The 15,373-nt window shown below is 38.6% G+C and overlaps 1 protein-coding gene across 1 annotated transcript; it reads left to right on the top strand.

Moving 5' to 3' along the window:
- The first annotated feature begins 10,458 nt into the window (after nucleotides 1–10,458).
- On the top strand, nucleotides 10,459–14,189 carry LOC127844427 (uncharacterized). Its single transcript, XM_052374640.1, has 2 exons — nucleotides 10,459–10,536; nucleotides 13,201–14,189. The coding sequence occupies exons 1-2, from the start codon at nucleotides 10,489–10,491 to the stop codon at nucleotides 13,927–13,929; spliced, it is 777 nt and encodes a 258-aa protein (XP_052230600.1). The 5' UTR covers nucleotides 10,459–10,488; the 3' UTR covers nucleotides 13,930–14,189.
- The last annotated feature ends 1,184 nt before the right edge of the window (nucleotides 14,190–15,373 follow it).

Below are 15,373 nucleotides of genomic sequence, written 5' to 3'. Positions count from 1 at the left end.
GTCTCTGCGTCTATGGTATGTGATGGTGAAGGAAAACGTTCTTACCGGTAATCACCATATCACAGTTTATACTACAGGTATTAAAGTCTCCACACCTGTATTCAGGTTCGTTATGTGAGAAAGTTCCAAAATTCTTGCATTCATTTAGCAGTGTATCATGCCCATTTAAAAACTTGGTTAAGGTAAACTTTTAATATTTCCATATCAAGGTTTTGTCTACAGATATTCAATTGAAACTTTTCATATATATTAGGATTCATTGTGTCAGATCAATGACAAAGTTCCAATATTCTGGCAGCGATAAAGCAGAATCATGCCCAATTTTTGACATAAGACTTTGTAAAAATAAAACGGTGCAATACATGTATATCCAAATAAAGGTTTCTACTTCTGACAGGTATTCAGTTGAAATTTTTACTGAACTGTTGGAGTCATTGTGCTAGGTCACTGACCAGGTTCAATAATCTGATGTGCACATTAACAAAATTAGGCTCCGTTTGTACTTAAAACATTGGTTTTGAGTAAATCTGCAATATTTCAGTATCAATTTTTATGCCCCCGGATCGAAAGATCGGGGGCATATTGTTTTTGGCCTGTCTGTCTGTCATTCATTCATTGTGTGTGTCCCAAAACTTTAACCTTGGTTAAGGTTTTGCAATAACTTTTTTATTATTGAAGATAGCAACTTAATATTTGGCATGCATGTGTACCTCATGGAGCCTCACATTTTGAGTGGTGGAAGGTCAAGGTCATCCTTCAAGGTCAAAGGTCAAATATATGGCTTCAAAGCGGTGCAATAGCGGGCACTGTGTTTCTGACAAACACATCTCTTGTTTCTATTGCATTTATTTAATTGAAACTTCACACATGTTTCAATGTCACTGTTGCTTAAACAAGTTTTCTGAAAGTGTGTGTGGGTGGGGGTTTGGGGTTACTTGCTGATTAGGTAAAGGTTTTGATTTGAAACAAAATTTGTCACGGTAACTGCAAGTATAAGTATAAAAGAGTTTCACTTGAGATTTGTGCTATTTAATAAATAAAAAAACCTATAGAGTATTATATGTGCATTAGCGCATATTGTCAATATTTCACAATGGAGTTATTTTTTAGAATGTATTACCCTTAATTGTATTGTGAACCTTTCAAACAAAAGGCATCATTGCGAGGGATACACTCACTGTATGTGGCGGCTTCATGTTCAGATAATATTTCTCACCATGTCCCAGGGAAGTCTCATAAAAAATAGGTTATGAACACAATTTATTTTTATTCTTTGAAACTACATGTCTCAGATGTTAAGTATTTGGCATCAAATTTTAATTTACAATTGTTCTTTACGACGTTGATTTAAATCACGCCCTGTTCTTACAATTTATCCAGTCTGTTTTTTTATGAGTCTCGTGCTGTGAAAACAGGGCTGAATGCATGTGCGTAAAGTGTTGTCACAGATAAGCCCTTACAGGCTACTCAGGGACGATACTTTACTCAATGTATTAAGCCCAATTTTCCCTTAACGAGGCTTATTACTGTAACGAGGATCATCTAGGCCTTTTATTAGTTTAAACGACATTCTTCCCGTGAATAATTCGCAGTATATTGCATGGCCCTTCCATGACAAGACTTGTTTTTTATGGCTGTGGAATCGGACCCGGGGTGGCTGTTTGTATAATTTTGGACTGTTGAAAGGGTGATCTAGAGTCCGAATCAAAGAACGCTGCCCGGACATGCAATTTGTGAAGGGCGGAGATTAGTTATCAAATAAGAGTAAGTCATTCTTTCCCTACCTCAAATGCAAGTAGGGCAGTTTCAATTCAAGCTCCAGTCCCATATAAGTACGGATGGACGCGGCAGTCCCGGATCGCACCGCGCCCCCCCCCCCCGATCAAGTACCGGGACGGTCCTTGGCCTTTTGGATTTTTTGAGCGTCGACGGTGTTCCAAGCCATCATCCCGATAACAACACGGCATCCACACGGGCCAAAACCCGGCAGCAACACGCCATCTAAACGGCGCCTAAACGGATTGTCCCGGACAGTCACGGCAGAGCTACGGACCCACACCCGGACCCACACGGAAGAGACACGGATAAACAAGAACCAACACGGACCTGCACGACAACGACACGGACTAACACGGCATCCATACGGACCAAACCCGATCTGCGCCGGACCGACAATAACTTGTATAAAAGCAGGTTGATGTTTTTCGGTGATTCCATCATTCAGCAAATCAAGAAGGTGCATCCTCTTATGCATATATAAAACATCAAAATGCCACATAAGGCCATGAGGATAATGGATTGCATATACATTTGTATTTGTAGTACAAGGAGCTACCACACCGAGGACAATGTACGGCGATGTGCTTCCCGTCAAATACAACCACATAGAAATGCAACTGCTATAGGTCGCCGAACTGCTGGACGATCTTCTACTCATCAGGACAGGGCATTGGTTCCTCAGTAAATTCTACAAGTATGCATCGCAGACCTGCTTGGAGATGGTGCTATGTGCGACCCGAAAGACAGTGGTTAATGTCCCCGATGTTAGTCATCGCGATAAATGTTTTTCGCGAATTTTCAATTTCTCTGTCATAGCTTCGCTTAAGCAATCAAGATATTGTTTTCAACCAAAACGAGCCATCCCGCATTGTCACGGATTAACACGGCAGTTTTGAACTTTCCATAACTGCCGTGTTGGCCTCCCGGTGCTCCAAGGACATTCCCGGACGTCCCAGAACCTACACGGAGCAACACGGCGGCTACACGCTTTACATGCCGAATCATCCTGGATATGAACCGTGTTGATCCGGCATCTATATGGGACAGCCTTTACAGACACTAGTCCTCTTAGTACGGTTAAAATGGTTATATGTGCAAAATATGGCCATGAAAATATTTCGTAGATCAGCTGACCATCGAGATTTTACTTGAATATTTTTAAAACTGCGAGAAGCTAATAAACAGTGGCAAATTGACGTTTGATTAAATAGGACTACATTGTAAAGTGCATTCTAAATTCGAAGATTTTATTTGCTTTTGTTAATTCCGTATTTTTTTTTTGGAAAAGAGGTTTAAAACACAAAACATGTTCAAGAAGTGCATGCCGATTGTTTTACAAGTCATTTATAATTGTTACAAAAATAACACTTATTCTTTTAATATGAATGAGGTTGCTATTCTGAATTTCCGTTTTTTTCGCATTCGTAACAAATCGGATAAAATTTAAAATCAGTTTGAGCGTCTCAATAATTGCTTGTTCATACCTCTAAAGTCTGTTAGCCAAATATCGCTTGGCGAATGAGATTTTATGCGGAAGCCGATGCCATAAGTGTCATAACTTGGTCACACACTAAGAAATTGGGTCGATATGTTTTCAGAGAATGTAGTGTTCATAAATACTATTGGTCGACTAAAATTCCAAATCTCTTTATCTACATCACATATTTAAAAAAAATAATAATTATGTCTTAATGTTAATTATCACTGACCAGGGGCAAACATTCTGATCTGCAATGAAGCAGAAAAATGCCCTTTGGTACTTAAAGTATTTAGGTTATGGTTTGTGTTTGCCCCCGGTTATCACTGGAGCGTGCGCGTTGCGACCGGGCGAGGGTCTCCCGCAAAAGAACTTCTTGAATACTTCAACAACCTTCTGGCTTTAAAGATGGATAGGAGAACTTCTACGGATGTCTATTCTAATCCAGCGAGAACCGCTATCCCTTGAGTCAGACGTCCTCTCCCCCCGTCTCCTAGAATATCCCGCTGTCCCACTGAACTGACCCGCCGAATTACACGTTTATACACTTAATCTTCGGACCGTCGGATGAGAGAAGGGCGCATCAAAGGTGGAAGAAGCAGATAGCGGAAGGGGCGGGCCTGTGTTTGAAATGCAGACATCGACGTGGTCTATCGATACATGTAGTCGTGAAGACGCAAGAGGACCTGTCAATGAACCGTTGAATACAAATGTTTGTGTTTGCCGATCAATAACATTAATTTGCAATGCCCGACCAAGATGAAGCAAGTATTCAAGAAAACCTTGCATTTCTAGACCGTTAGGTCAATGCCAAGGTCACTGTTACTAAGTGTGCATACATATGGCATACATATTACATATGTCAACATACATGCTGACTGAGCTTCGGATTGCATTGTGGCAAATCGTGTCACTGTCAAGATCACCATTACTACGAAAGGAAAATCTTTTTTCGCTCATTTACTCGAAATTCGATGGAGTTTTTTTGCGTTGAAATTGTATGTCTGTGTATCTTATATGCAAACCCTGGTTGGCATTGCAGTGTTTTTTTTAACTTAACTAAATTAATTTGTAAAATGCTTAATGTTGAGTTCCATGGAATGGCCACCTTTCTTACTATTATCTATAAATTTTCAAAATGAAGATTCACATACCTCTATAATTATATATCAGCTGACTGACATACATACAATATACCATCAAAGCAGAAAAATATTAGGGTGCTCATGTTTTAGATTGGACTCTGTTTTTATATCCCCCCCCCCCTCAACCGTCATTTTAGTTATGTTAATATTTACTAAAAAATCATCCACAAAATGTTTAATTAGTATGTGATTGATAAACATGTATGTTGCTTTTAACTTCTGAAGTAAAATAAATAAAATTGTACGTGCGTTATACATTTATTTAGTGGTTAGTTTTAATTATCGTGATTTGAATCATCCTTGTCAATCAAGGTTAAATTCACTGAAAACACGTCTCTCTAACCGATTGTCACAATTAGGGGAAGCTGTCATAGACACGCTGATAAATCTCTATCTGATCGAGTTATTCAACCCCAATACTCCATTTCCATTCGGATGCTGGTGTTTTATCACACCCTGCGAATGTTTAATCACACGTGTCACACCTCAGCTCTCAGTGTCAATGTGCCGAGTATAAATGCCTCTTTTCAATGTTTCATGGCGTTGTGACCACAAACCTCGTCTGCGGTAAAATTCTGACTTTTTACAATGGACAACAAAGTTACTCTGATAAGCCATGATGTCGAAATATTGGACCATCACATTAAAGTTTGTGATTTATTATATTAAATTGTGTTCTTACCTGATGAAAAATGTTACAAATGTATATCTAACGGAATGGCTTGATTACACGTGATTATAGATTTATATCATAACATAAATAAACTGTATTTAGAGTAATTTTATTTCAAAGAAGTGTGCCCTTATATTTCTTTTTATCACAATTATTCAGTAGGGAATTAAACATTATCAATAGTTTCTGTTGCTATTTATTTCTTTCCCTGTATGCATTTATTTTTTTAGGTTCAATTCAAGAACGTTCTAGCAGAACTCACTGGATTGATTGAGCCTGGAAGCTCGCTTACACGTGCTTCTCGTACCTCTGTTACGAGATTTCTACATTCTTCGGAGGCATCTTCATCGCCGCTTAGTGAGCATGGAAGTTCTTCGGAGTCGCTTTCTGCCATGTCTAGTTGTAGATGTGCGAGATGAACTGCGCCGTGTTGACCCCCGCGCGTGCCTCTTGTTCTCTCATCGTGCAGCAGGCGTGTAGACATATCTTCCACAGTTTCAAGAAATAGACTCTTGGATAAAATTTAATGTGAAAACAATTTATTTGCTGCAAATGATTGTACTTTCCTCCTACAAAAGAACATTTTTTCAATATATATTTTACAAATAAAAATGTGAGAATCACAATGAGTTAGTACTATTAGTAAGGCGCTAGTGGCAGGCATTAAGCTTCCAGTAATATAATTGTTATATAGTATGGCGAATTCAGCAACAAATCACAAACTTTTCGTCAAACTTTTCATATATTGCACTAAACCTACGGTGGCATAGAGGTGAAATTCGCTCTTCTTTTTTAAATTGCTACCCTTTTTTTTTCTATCTCGTTCCCACGACATGCTAACTCTACGGAACGACTTACTAACTCGTGGGAACGAGTTAGCTATGTCGTTGAAACTTTTTACTAACTTGAGGGAACGTTATAGAAAAAAGGGATGCAAATCTATATAAAGAGGAGTTTAATGAAAAGAGAGCGGTACAGTAAATAAATATGGATGCATCAAACAAACGAGTTAAGCATTTTGCACTCCTATATTTTCTATCTCGTTCCCACGACAAAACTACTCGTTCCCATGAGTAAGTAAGTCGTTCCCTCGAGTTAGTATGTGGGAACAAGATAGAAAAAAGAGGAGTGAATGTCACCTCTTTGCCACCATATAAACCCGTTCTGTTCAGTTTCTTTAGTTCTTTATAGTAATGTTCAGAACAACTATGTGTGTCATCGACTGTGGTGATTTTAGCTAAGAAACTATGAAACTTCCTAAAGCATTATGTGGAGAGAAATTCATGTCGATTAAACTTTTATTTAAGGAAAATGACGAATTGGCCTTCAAGAAAACAATCACAAATTCATTTGCTAGTCATTGTTTAGCTCAAGCAGACATTAAAAAATTACTGGGTTAAACGACGCCATATCTGCAGGTAAAGGTTTACTCGAGTCGTGAAACGTACAATCGCTGCCTCAACTTGATTGTTACGCCGGGAAGAGATGCCAAAATACAATATATTGTTCACTACTAAAAATTCCGTTTTCCTTTTCTTATGCATTAAGTTTCGAATCTTAAATTTTACGACGAGCGCTTTTAAATTGTAAAACTATACGGTATTGCCGAGAAAACAGTTTAAAAATGCACGTTAATGTGTTTTTTTGCCGAAACAAAGATTGATCTGGCTATTTATAAACTGAGAAAGTTCTTCTAACACTCCGTGATTATTTCTAACTTTGCAATGTTCGTTAGTGCTTAAGGTTGCATAAGGTATGGGTCGGGAATGTGTTCCAGCATTCTTACATAAGAAGCCCCACTTGTCCGATGAGGTGGCCACCAAACAAACTCACATGAATGGTTATTGAACCCGGTCTGTAAGTCGAGAACCGTGTGTTGCAACCACAATGGTCAGGTGACCATTGTGGTTGCAACATGCGTTTCCCGACTTACGCACCGGGTTCAATAACCATTCCCGGAAGCATGTGAGTTTGTTTTGTGGGCACCTCCCCGGACAAGTAGGGCTTCTTATGTAATTGCCTTAACTACATCCAGACCTTGCGATATCTCTTCAGATACATTCAGATTTATGAGTATCCCTCCTATCCCAACCATTGTGATAACTCTTCAGATACATTTAGATAGCTGAGTAGCACGTCTATCACAAACATTGCGATACCTCTTAAGATACATTCAGATACCATAGTAGCACGCCTATCACAAACATTGCGATATCTCTTCAGATACATTCAGATATCTGAGTATCACTTCTATCACAAACATTGCGATCTCTCTTAAGATAAATTCAGATGTCTGAGTAGCACGCCTATCAGAAACATTGCGATATCTCTTCAGATACATTCAGATATCAGAGAAGCACGCCTATCACAAACATTGCCATATCTCTTAAGATACATTCATATATCTCAGTATCACTTTTATCACAAAAAAATGCAATATCTCTTCAGATACATTCAGATATCCGAGTATCAATTCTATCGCAAAAAGTGCGATATCTCTTAAGATACCTTCAGATATCTGAGTATCACTTCTATCACAAACATTGCGATATCTCTTCAGATTCATTCATATATATGAGTATCACTTCCATCGCAAACATTGCGATACCTCTTAAGATACATTTATATTTCTGAGTAGCACGCCTATCACAAACATTGCGATATCTCTTAAGATACATTCATATATCTGAGTTGCACGCCTATAACGAATATTGCGATACCTCTTAAGATACATTCATATATCTTACAAGCACGCATATCGAAAACAATGCGATATCTCTTCAGACACATTCAGACATCTGAGTAGCACTCCTATCACAAACAATGCGATATCTCTTCAGATTTATTCAGATATATGAGTAGCACGCCTATCACAAACATTGCGATATCTCTTCAGATACATTTAGATATCCGAGTGGCACGCCTATCGCAGACATTTGGATATCTCTTCCGATACATTCAGATATCTGAGTAACACGCCTATCAAAAACATAACAATATCTCTTCAGATACATTTAGATATCTGAGTCGCACGCCTATAACAAACATTGCGATATCTCTTCATATACATTTAGATATCTCAGTATCCCTCCTATCACAAACACTGCGATTTCTCTTCAGATGCATTCTGATATATGAGTAGCACGCCTATAACAAACATTGTGATATCTCTTCATATATATTTAGATATCTCAGTATCCCTCCTATCACAAACATTGTGATATCTCTTCAGATACATTCAGACTCTTATGACATTAGGGTCAATCTCAACTATGCATGGCCCCATAACCAACCCTGGGGCCCCGCCCACATAGACCACACCCACCCAAAATTGCCTTTACTATAATTTCTTCATTTCTACACCGATTCACTTCAAATTGATATTGAACTTCTCTTATGACAATACAGTCAATCTCAACTATGCATGGCCCCATTACCAACCCTGGGGCGCCCCGCCCACATAGACCACACCCACCCAAAATTGCCTTTTACTATAATTTCTTCATTTCTACACCGATTCACTTCAAATTGATACTGAACCTCTCTTATGACAATACGGTCAATCTCAACTATGCATGGCCCCATTACCAACCCTGGGGCCCCGCCCACATAGACCACACCCGCCCAAAATTGCCTTTTACTATAATTTCTTCATTTCTACACCGATTCACTTCAAATTGATACTGAACTTCTCTTATGAAAATACGGTCAATCTCAACTATGCATGGCACAATTACCAACCCTGGGGCGCCCTGCCCACATATGTCACACCCACCCAAAATTGCCTTTTACTATAACTTCTTCATTTCTACACCAATTCACTTCTAAATGATGATGAACTTCTCTTATGACAATACGGTCAATCTCAGCTATGCATGGCCCCATTACCAACCCTGGGGCACACCTAGGTCAAACATTCGGCGTGGGGATACGCGTCGGCCTCTGCAGCGCCATTTCTAGTTTTATATGTATTTTCATAAAAAACAGTGTTTCTATAATTAATAAAACACTAAGCACAGTAAAAATAAAATTGAAATATGGGAACTTCAAATAAATTTTTCCATATATAATAATAATTTTTATGCCCCCCTTCGAAGAAGAGGGGGTATATTGTTTTGCACATGTCGGTTGGTCGGTCCGTCCGTCCATCGGTCCGTCCACCGAATGGTTTCCTGATGATAACTCAAGAACGCTTGTGCCTAGGATCATGAAACTTCATAGGTACATTGATCATGACTCGCAGATGACCCTTATTGATTTTCAGGTCACTAGGTCAAAGGTAAAGGTCACGGTGACTAGAACCAGTAAAATGGTTTCCGGATGATAACTCAAGAACGCTTACGCCAAGGATCATGAAACTTCATAGGCACATTGATCATGACTTGCAGATGACCCCTATTGATTTTCAGGTCACTAGGTCAAAGGTTAAGGTCATGGTGACTCGACTCAGATAAATGGTTTCCTGATGATTACTCAAGAACGCTTACGCCTAGGATCATGAAACTTCATAGGTACATTGATCATGACTCGCAGATGACCCCTATTGATTTTCATGTCACTAGGTCAAGGTCTCGGTTACTCGAAACAGTAAAATGGTTTCGGGATGATAACGTCCGTCCATCGGTCCGTCCACCGAATGGTTTCCTGATGATAACTCAAGAACGTTTACGCCTAGTATCATGAAACTTCATAGGTACATTGATCATGACTCACAGATGACCCTAATGATTTTCGGGTCAGAGGTCAAGGTCACGGTGACTCAAACCAGAAAAATGGTTTTCGGATGATAACTCAAGAACGCTTACGCCTAGGATCATGAAACTTCATAGGTACATTGATCATGACTCGCAGATGACCCCTATTGATTTTCAGGTCACTATGACAAAGGTCAAGGTCACAGTGACAAAAAACGTATTCACACAATGGCTGCCACGACAACTGACAGCCTATATGGGGGGCATGCATGTTTTACAAACAGCCCTTGTTATTTGATAAAAAGGGCATTTTTGGGGTTAAAAGGTGCAGGGCAGGTCCTTGTTTCAGCAGGGTGCTGTACGCCTCCATTTTGGCCTTATAGCTGGAGCACTGCTATTGATATTTGGACATTTGATGAATCCGAAATTCATATAAAAATACTAATCAAGGCGCCATTGGCATGAACCATTTAGACATTGCACAGATTCTGCCACATACATTTGTTAGGAATTATTTGACATAGCAATCTTGAAACTTGGTTTCTGGGGGCGAGTGTAAAAATGTTACATATTAAAATGAATTTCACATACATATATAATGGGCGTTAAATAAAATATGTGTCACTTGTAAAGTTACGGTAAAATTAAAAATCAACATATGCAATCACTGTTATGTGTGTTAACAATGTCTTCCAGAATACGCCTGTGTGGTCGTAAAGAATGATTCAACTAGCGAAGCTTCAACAGACCTGTCTACTCTCAAATGTGGTAAATAATTTGAGCGACGTTCTGGGAAAAGTGGGCTTAATGCACAAACAAATCAGGGAAAGCGTTGTCCCAGATTAGCCTGCATCGACTGCACAGACTTATTTGGGACGACTCTTAACTCACATGTACTATGTTCACTATGCACTATGTCCACTATGCACTATGTCCACTATGTTCACTATGCACTATGTCCACTATGCACTATGTCCACTATGCACTATGCTCACTATGTTCACTATGCACTATGTCCACTATACACTATGTCCACTATACACTACAGAGGCGTATTTAGGTGGGGGGCTAGGGGGCTAAAGCCCCCCCCCAGCTGGCTGGCTAGACACGATTTTTAATAAAAATGAGCCCCTTACAGTTTCAATCCACTTGTGTATTTCCTGTCATATGTCCCTAATTAAGCCATAAACAGCTGTCGATTTGTGTGATTAGCCCCCAGGCATGTGTACAGACGATCTAACCTTCGTCAGCTTAAGTGCACGCTTCATTGACTGTAAGTAATAAACTGTGCTATTTGATTGGCTGAAGAAGATACATTCATCCATACATTTAGCTATAGATAAATGTTTACAAATGGCTGCCGCATGAGACTTGTGAAAAACAATATTTCAATTTGTAGCAATTAAAGAGTTTAGACGAACGCAATGGACATTCATAATTATTTTTTCGGTAATTTCTTTGATGAATTTAATTGGTATTAGCTCTTTAGAGTGATAATCCTTTTGAGTAACAAGTTATTGCCAGTGAAATTCAACTGCACACTTAATGAATGGCAATTATTTTTTATTTTATTTAATTTTTTATTTTTTTAAAAAATCAGGCTAACTGCTTTGATGTTCATCCATAGTTTTTAAAATTAAAAAAGACTCAAAAATGAAGAATTACTTTGCTATATGAAACTAAATCATTTTCTTAAAGCGTGACAACATCGAGGCAGCAACAACCGAATTAAACTACACAAGAAACCTAACGACTCCCTTTGTTGACACTTTTGTGAACGAAATGGACACCAAATTCAGTGATTTGCAGACTAAGGCAGCCATGGGATTGAAGTTTATAACTGAACAAATGTGCTCCTCTCCTATCAGTGCTAGTGACCTTGAATGGTTCAATGATGATCTCCCTTCCCCTCAGTCCCTCCCTGCTGAGTTGCACTTTATATGGAAGGCTAGGTGGAAAGGTGTACCCAACCCACCTACTACCCTTCAGGGCTCTGTTGCACATTGTGATTCCCAGCTGTACCCCATCATTTACACTGTTTTGTCCATATCATGTGTGTTCCCTGTCACATCATGCGAGTGTGAAAGGAGAATCAGTGCCCAAGGACTTGTTAAGACAAAACTAAGATCATCAATGGGTCAGGACAGGTTGTCCGCTGTGTGCCTGCTTTCCATTCATAGGGACATGGACATAAACATTTTAATGTTGTACCTAAGTTGACCTAGTAGGATATCCAACAAGGTTAAATAAGAGGTCCACCCATCTAACTCTGTTAAAAAAGTTATGGATACAGATAATGTCTCCCACCACTTAAGTGGTTTGAGAGACATTTGATTTACCCCTGTGTGTCTGTCTGTCCGTGTGTCTGTCACACTTGATGTGTGAACTCAAGCTCTTATTTGTTTTACATGCACTTTTATCATGAAAATGCTGATTAGATAGCAGGAAATCGCATCATTTCAAGGTGCCATTAAAAAAAAAATCGATGACGGAAGGGGACACCCCTCCCGCACCCTCCCCTGTTGAGCCCCCCCTCTTAAAACTTTCTGGATACGCCTCTGCACTATGCCCACTATGTCCACTATGCACTATGTCCACTATGCACTATTTCCACTATACACTATGTCCACTATGTTCACTATGCACTATGTACACTATGCACTATGTCAATATGCACTATGTCCACTAGGCACTATGTCCACTATGCACTATGTCCACTATGCACTATGCCCACTATGTTCACTATGCACTATGTCCACTATACACTATGTCCACTATACACTATGCCCACTATGTCCACTATGCACTATGTCCACTATGCACTATTTCCACTATACACTATGTTCACTATGCACTATGTACACTATGCACTATGTCAATATGCACTATGTCCACTAGGCACTATGTCCACTATGCACTATGTCCACTATGCCCACTATGTTCACTATGCCCACTATGTTCACTATGCCCACTATGTACACTATGCACTATGTACACTATGTCCACTATGCACTATGTCCACTATGCACTATGTACACTATACACTATGTACACTATACACTATGTCCACTTTGCACTATGTCCACTATACACTATGTCCACTATGCACTATGTCCACTATGCACTATGTCCACTATGCACTATGTCCACTATGCACTATGTCCACTATTTACTATGTCCACTTTTCCCAGAATAAGGCTCTTTTGTTATAGGTTGTATAATTTCTGTATACAACAAGATGTAATCACACGACTACTATAATGAAGTTGCCTTGGCTTATAAATGTTGAATTTTTTATTTATTTAGTTAAAATACTTTATATTTGATAATCATTAATAACTTTGTTAACCAGCCGATGTGAGTTATCTTAACATAATGTAGAAATGTAACCCTATTTTACTAGATTTTACTCTATTAAATTTCCTGTTGTAGACAAAATATTTGCACACAAGCTCTGCAGTAGTTCACCGACAGACGTGGACGGTCTCTCATAGGTGTGTTCCATCACAGACTAGAGGTGTATGGAAGATCTCTCCATGGTGTGTTCCATCACAGACTAGAGGTGTGACTTTCAAGACGGGCCTGGAGAGCTCCTTCAAATCACAGCACAAACGAGACGGAGTCTCCAAAGACTTTGTCCTAGTATTCTCTAAGACTAACCATAACTATTACACAATAGGAATACCGTGTGTATGGATTCTAGGCGGAGTTTTCCTCGCTGGCGCTGGATATGCAATTCAGAATATCCTTGATACTGACCCTATCCAACGAGAGAGTGTTTCCATTAATAATAGTGGACCAATTGACCCTCTGGAAACTATATGTGTGTTCTCTGTTTTTACTCTTACATTTTTGGTTGGTTTGGCAAAAATTTCTAAGAGCATGGTGTTGCGGATGTACTACAAGGAAGACATAAATGAGTTCATCGCTGTTGTGTTGCGATATGGTATTTTTCGCAGAAAAATAAACTTCAGTCCAGCAGAGATAAAACATAAGAAACTACAGAAATTTAGTGGGATATATGAAGTGAAGGGACAACAATTTAATGCTCTGCAAAATGAATTTTTAAATGTTAGGTATTTCAATATATTTACTGGAGTTATTGTTCAAGATCAGTCACATTATAGAAACACCTCTGGAAACAAAGTTATGAAAAGCTGATAATTCTAAATGAATTTCATTACCGTACGTTGTTAATTTTAATGACCAAATATTGTTGTTACTATTAACCAAATAATAGTTTTGTCAATTAAATTGTCTTATATTTCATGTGAGATTTAAAGCATAACTTGATTCAGGTTATTATTAAGATACATGTATATTTCTGAAAAAGCATAGATTTTTAAATATTGAAGATAGCAATGTTTTGTGACGTCATTATTTTGTGTGTGAATAATAAAAATCAGACTTAAGAATATTAATACTTTTGTTGTTGGCTAAAGGGACCTGCAAGTAATGAGTATTTTAAATTTTATTGATTTGTTAATTAAAAACGTTTTTAATTTCTGCCAAGGGTGTGGCGTTTGTAGTAGTCTGAAATGAACCCTTTACCACTTTGAGGCATTTGAAGTCCTTTAGAATATCAAATTTGATTGAAGTCCTTTAAGTCCTTTCTAAATATATTCAAGTTTGAAAGGCTTTATTTCCACCCTTAGATACTGATAAGTAGCAAACAGCATTAAACCTGAACAGACTGCGAGTTACTCGCAGGCTGTTCTTTTTTTGTTTTTTCTGTTTGCACATAGCCATTTTCACTTTGCCTCTGAGTGGGAAAGGGTTAAATGAGCCTTGTTCAGGGATAACAGGGCTTAATGCATGTGCATAAAGTGTCATCCCAGATGAGCCTGTGTGGACTGCACAGGCTGATCTGGTACCACACTTTACGCACATACATTAAGCCCAGTTATGGTACAACATAGCTCAAATTTCCCCAGCAGTGGGCGCGCTGATTATGATGAAGATTGTACACGACTTGCAATAATGTTTGTCTCTGCGTCTATGGTATGTGATGGTGAAGGAAAACGTTCTTACCAGTAATCTCCATATCACAGTTTATACTACAGGTATTACAGTCTTCACACGTGTATTCAGGTTCATTATGTGAGAAAGTTCCATAATTCTTGCATGAATTTAACAGTATCATGCCCATTTAAAAACTTGGTTACGGTAAACTTTTAATATCTCCATATCAAGGTTTGGTGTACAGATATTCAATTAAAACTTTTTATATATATTAGGATTCATTGTGTCAGATCACTGACAAAGTTCCAATATTCTGACAGTGATAAAGCAGAATCATGCCCAATTTTTAACATAAGACTTTGTAAAAATAAAAATGTGCAATATATCCATATAAAGGTTTCTACTTCTGACAGGTATTCAGTTGAAATTTTTACTGAACTGTTGGAGTCATTGTGCTAGGTCACTGACCAAGTTCAATAATCTGATGTGCACATTAACAAAATTAAGCTCCGTTTGTACTTAAAACTCTGGTTTTGAGTAAATCTGCAATATTTCAGTATCAATTTTTATGCCCCCGGATCGAAAGATCGGGGGCATATTGTTTTTGGCCTGTCTGTCTGTCATTCATTCATTGTGTGTGTCC

Source organism: Dreissena polymorpha, chromosome 9 (assembly GCF_020536995.1).
Source record: "Dreissena polymorpha isolate Duluth1 chromosome 9, UMN_Dpol_1.0, whole genome shotgun sequence".
NCBI classification, from domain to species: domain Eukaryota; kingdom Metazoa; phylum Mollusca; class Bivalvia; order Myida; family Dreissenidae; genus Dreissena; species Dreissena polymorpha.
The sequence above is the reverse complement of the archived record's forward strand: the minus strand, read 5'-3'. Positions and strand labels throughout refer to the sequence as shown.

Excerpts from the sequence above, each read along its gene's own strand:
- LOC127844427 (XM_052374640.1), top strand. The coding sequence starts at position 10,489 with ATGATTCAACTAGCGAAGCTTCAACAGACCTGTCTACTCTCAAATGTG. Across the intron at positions 10,537-13,200 it reads CCTGTCTACTCTCAAATGTG|ACAAAATATTTGCACACAAG; the intron begins GTAAATAATTTG and ends TTCCTGTTGTAG.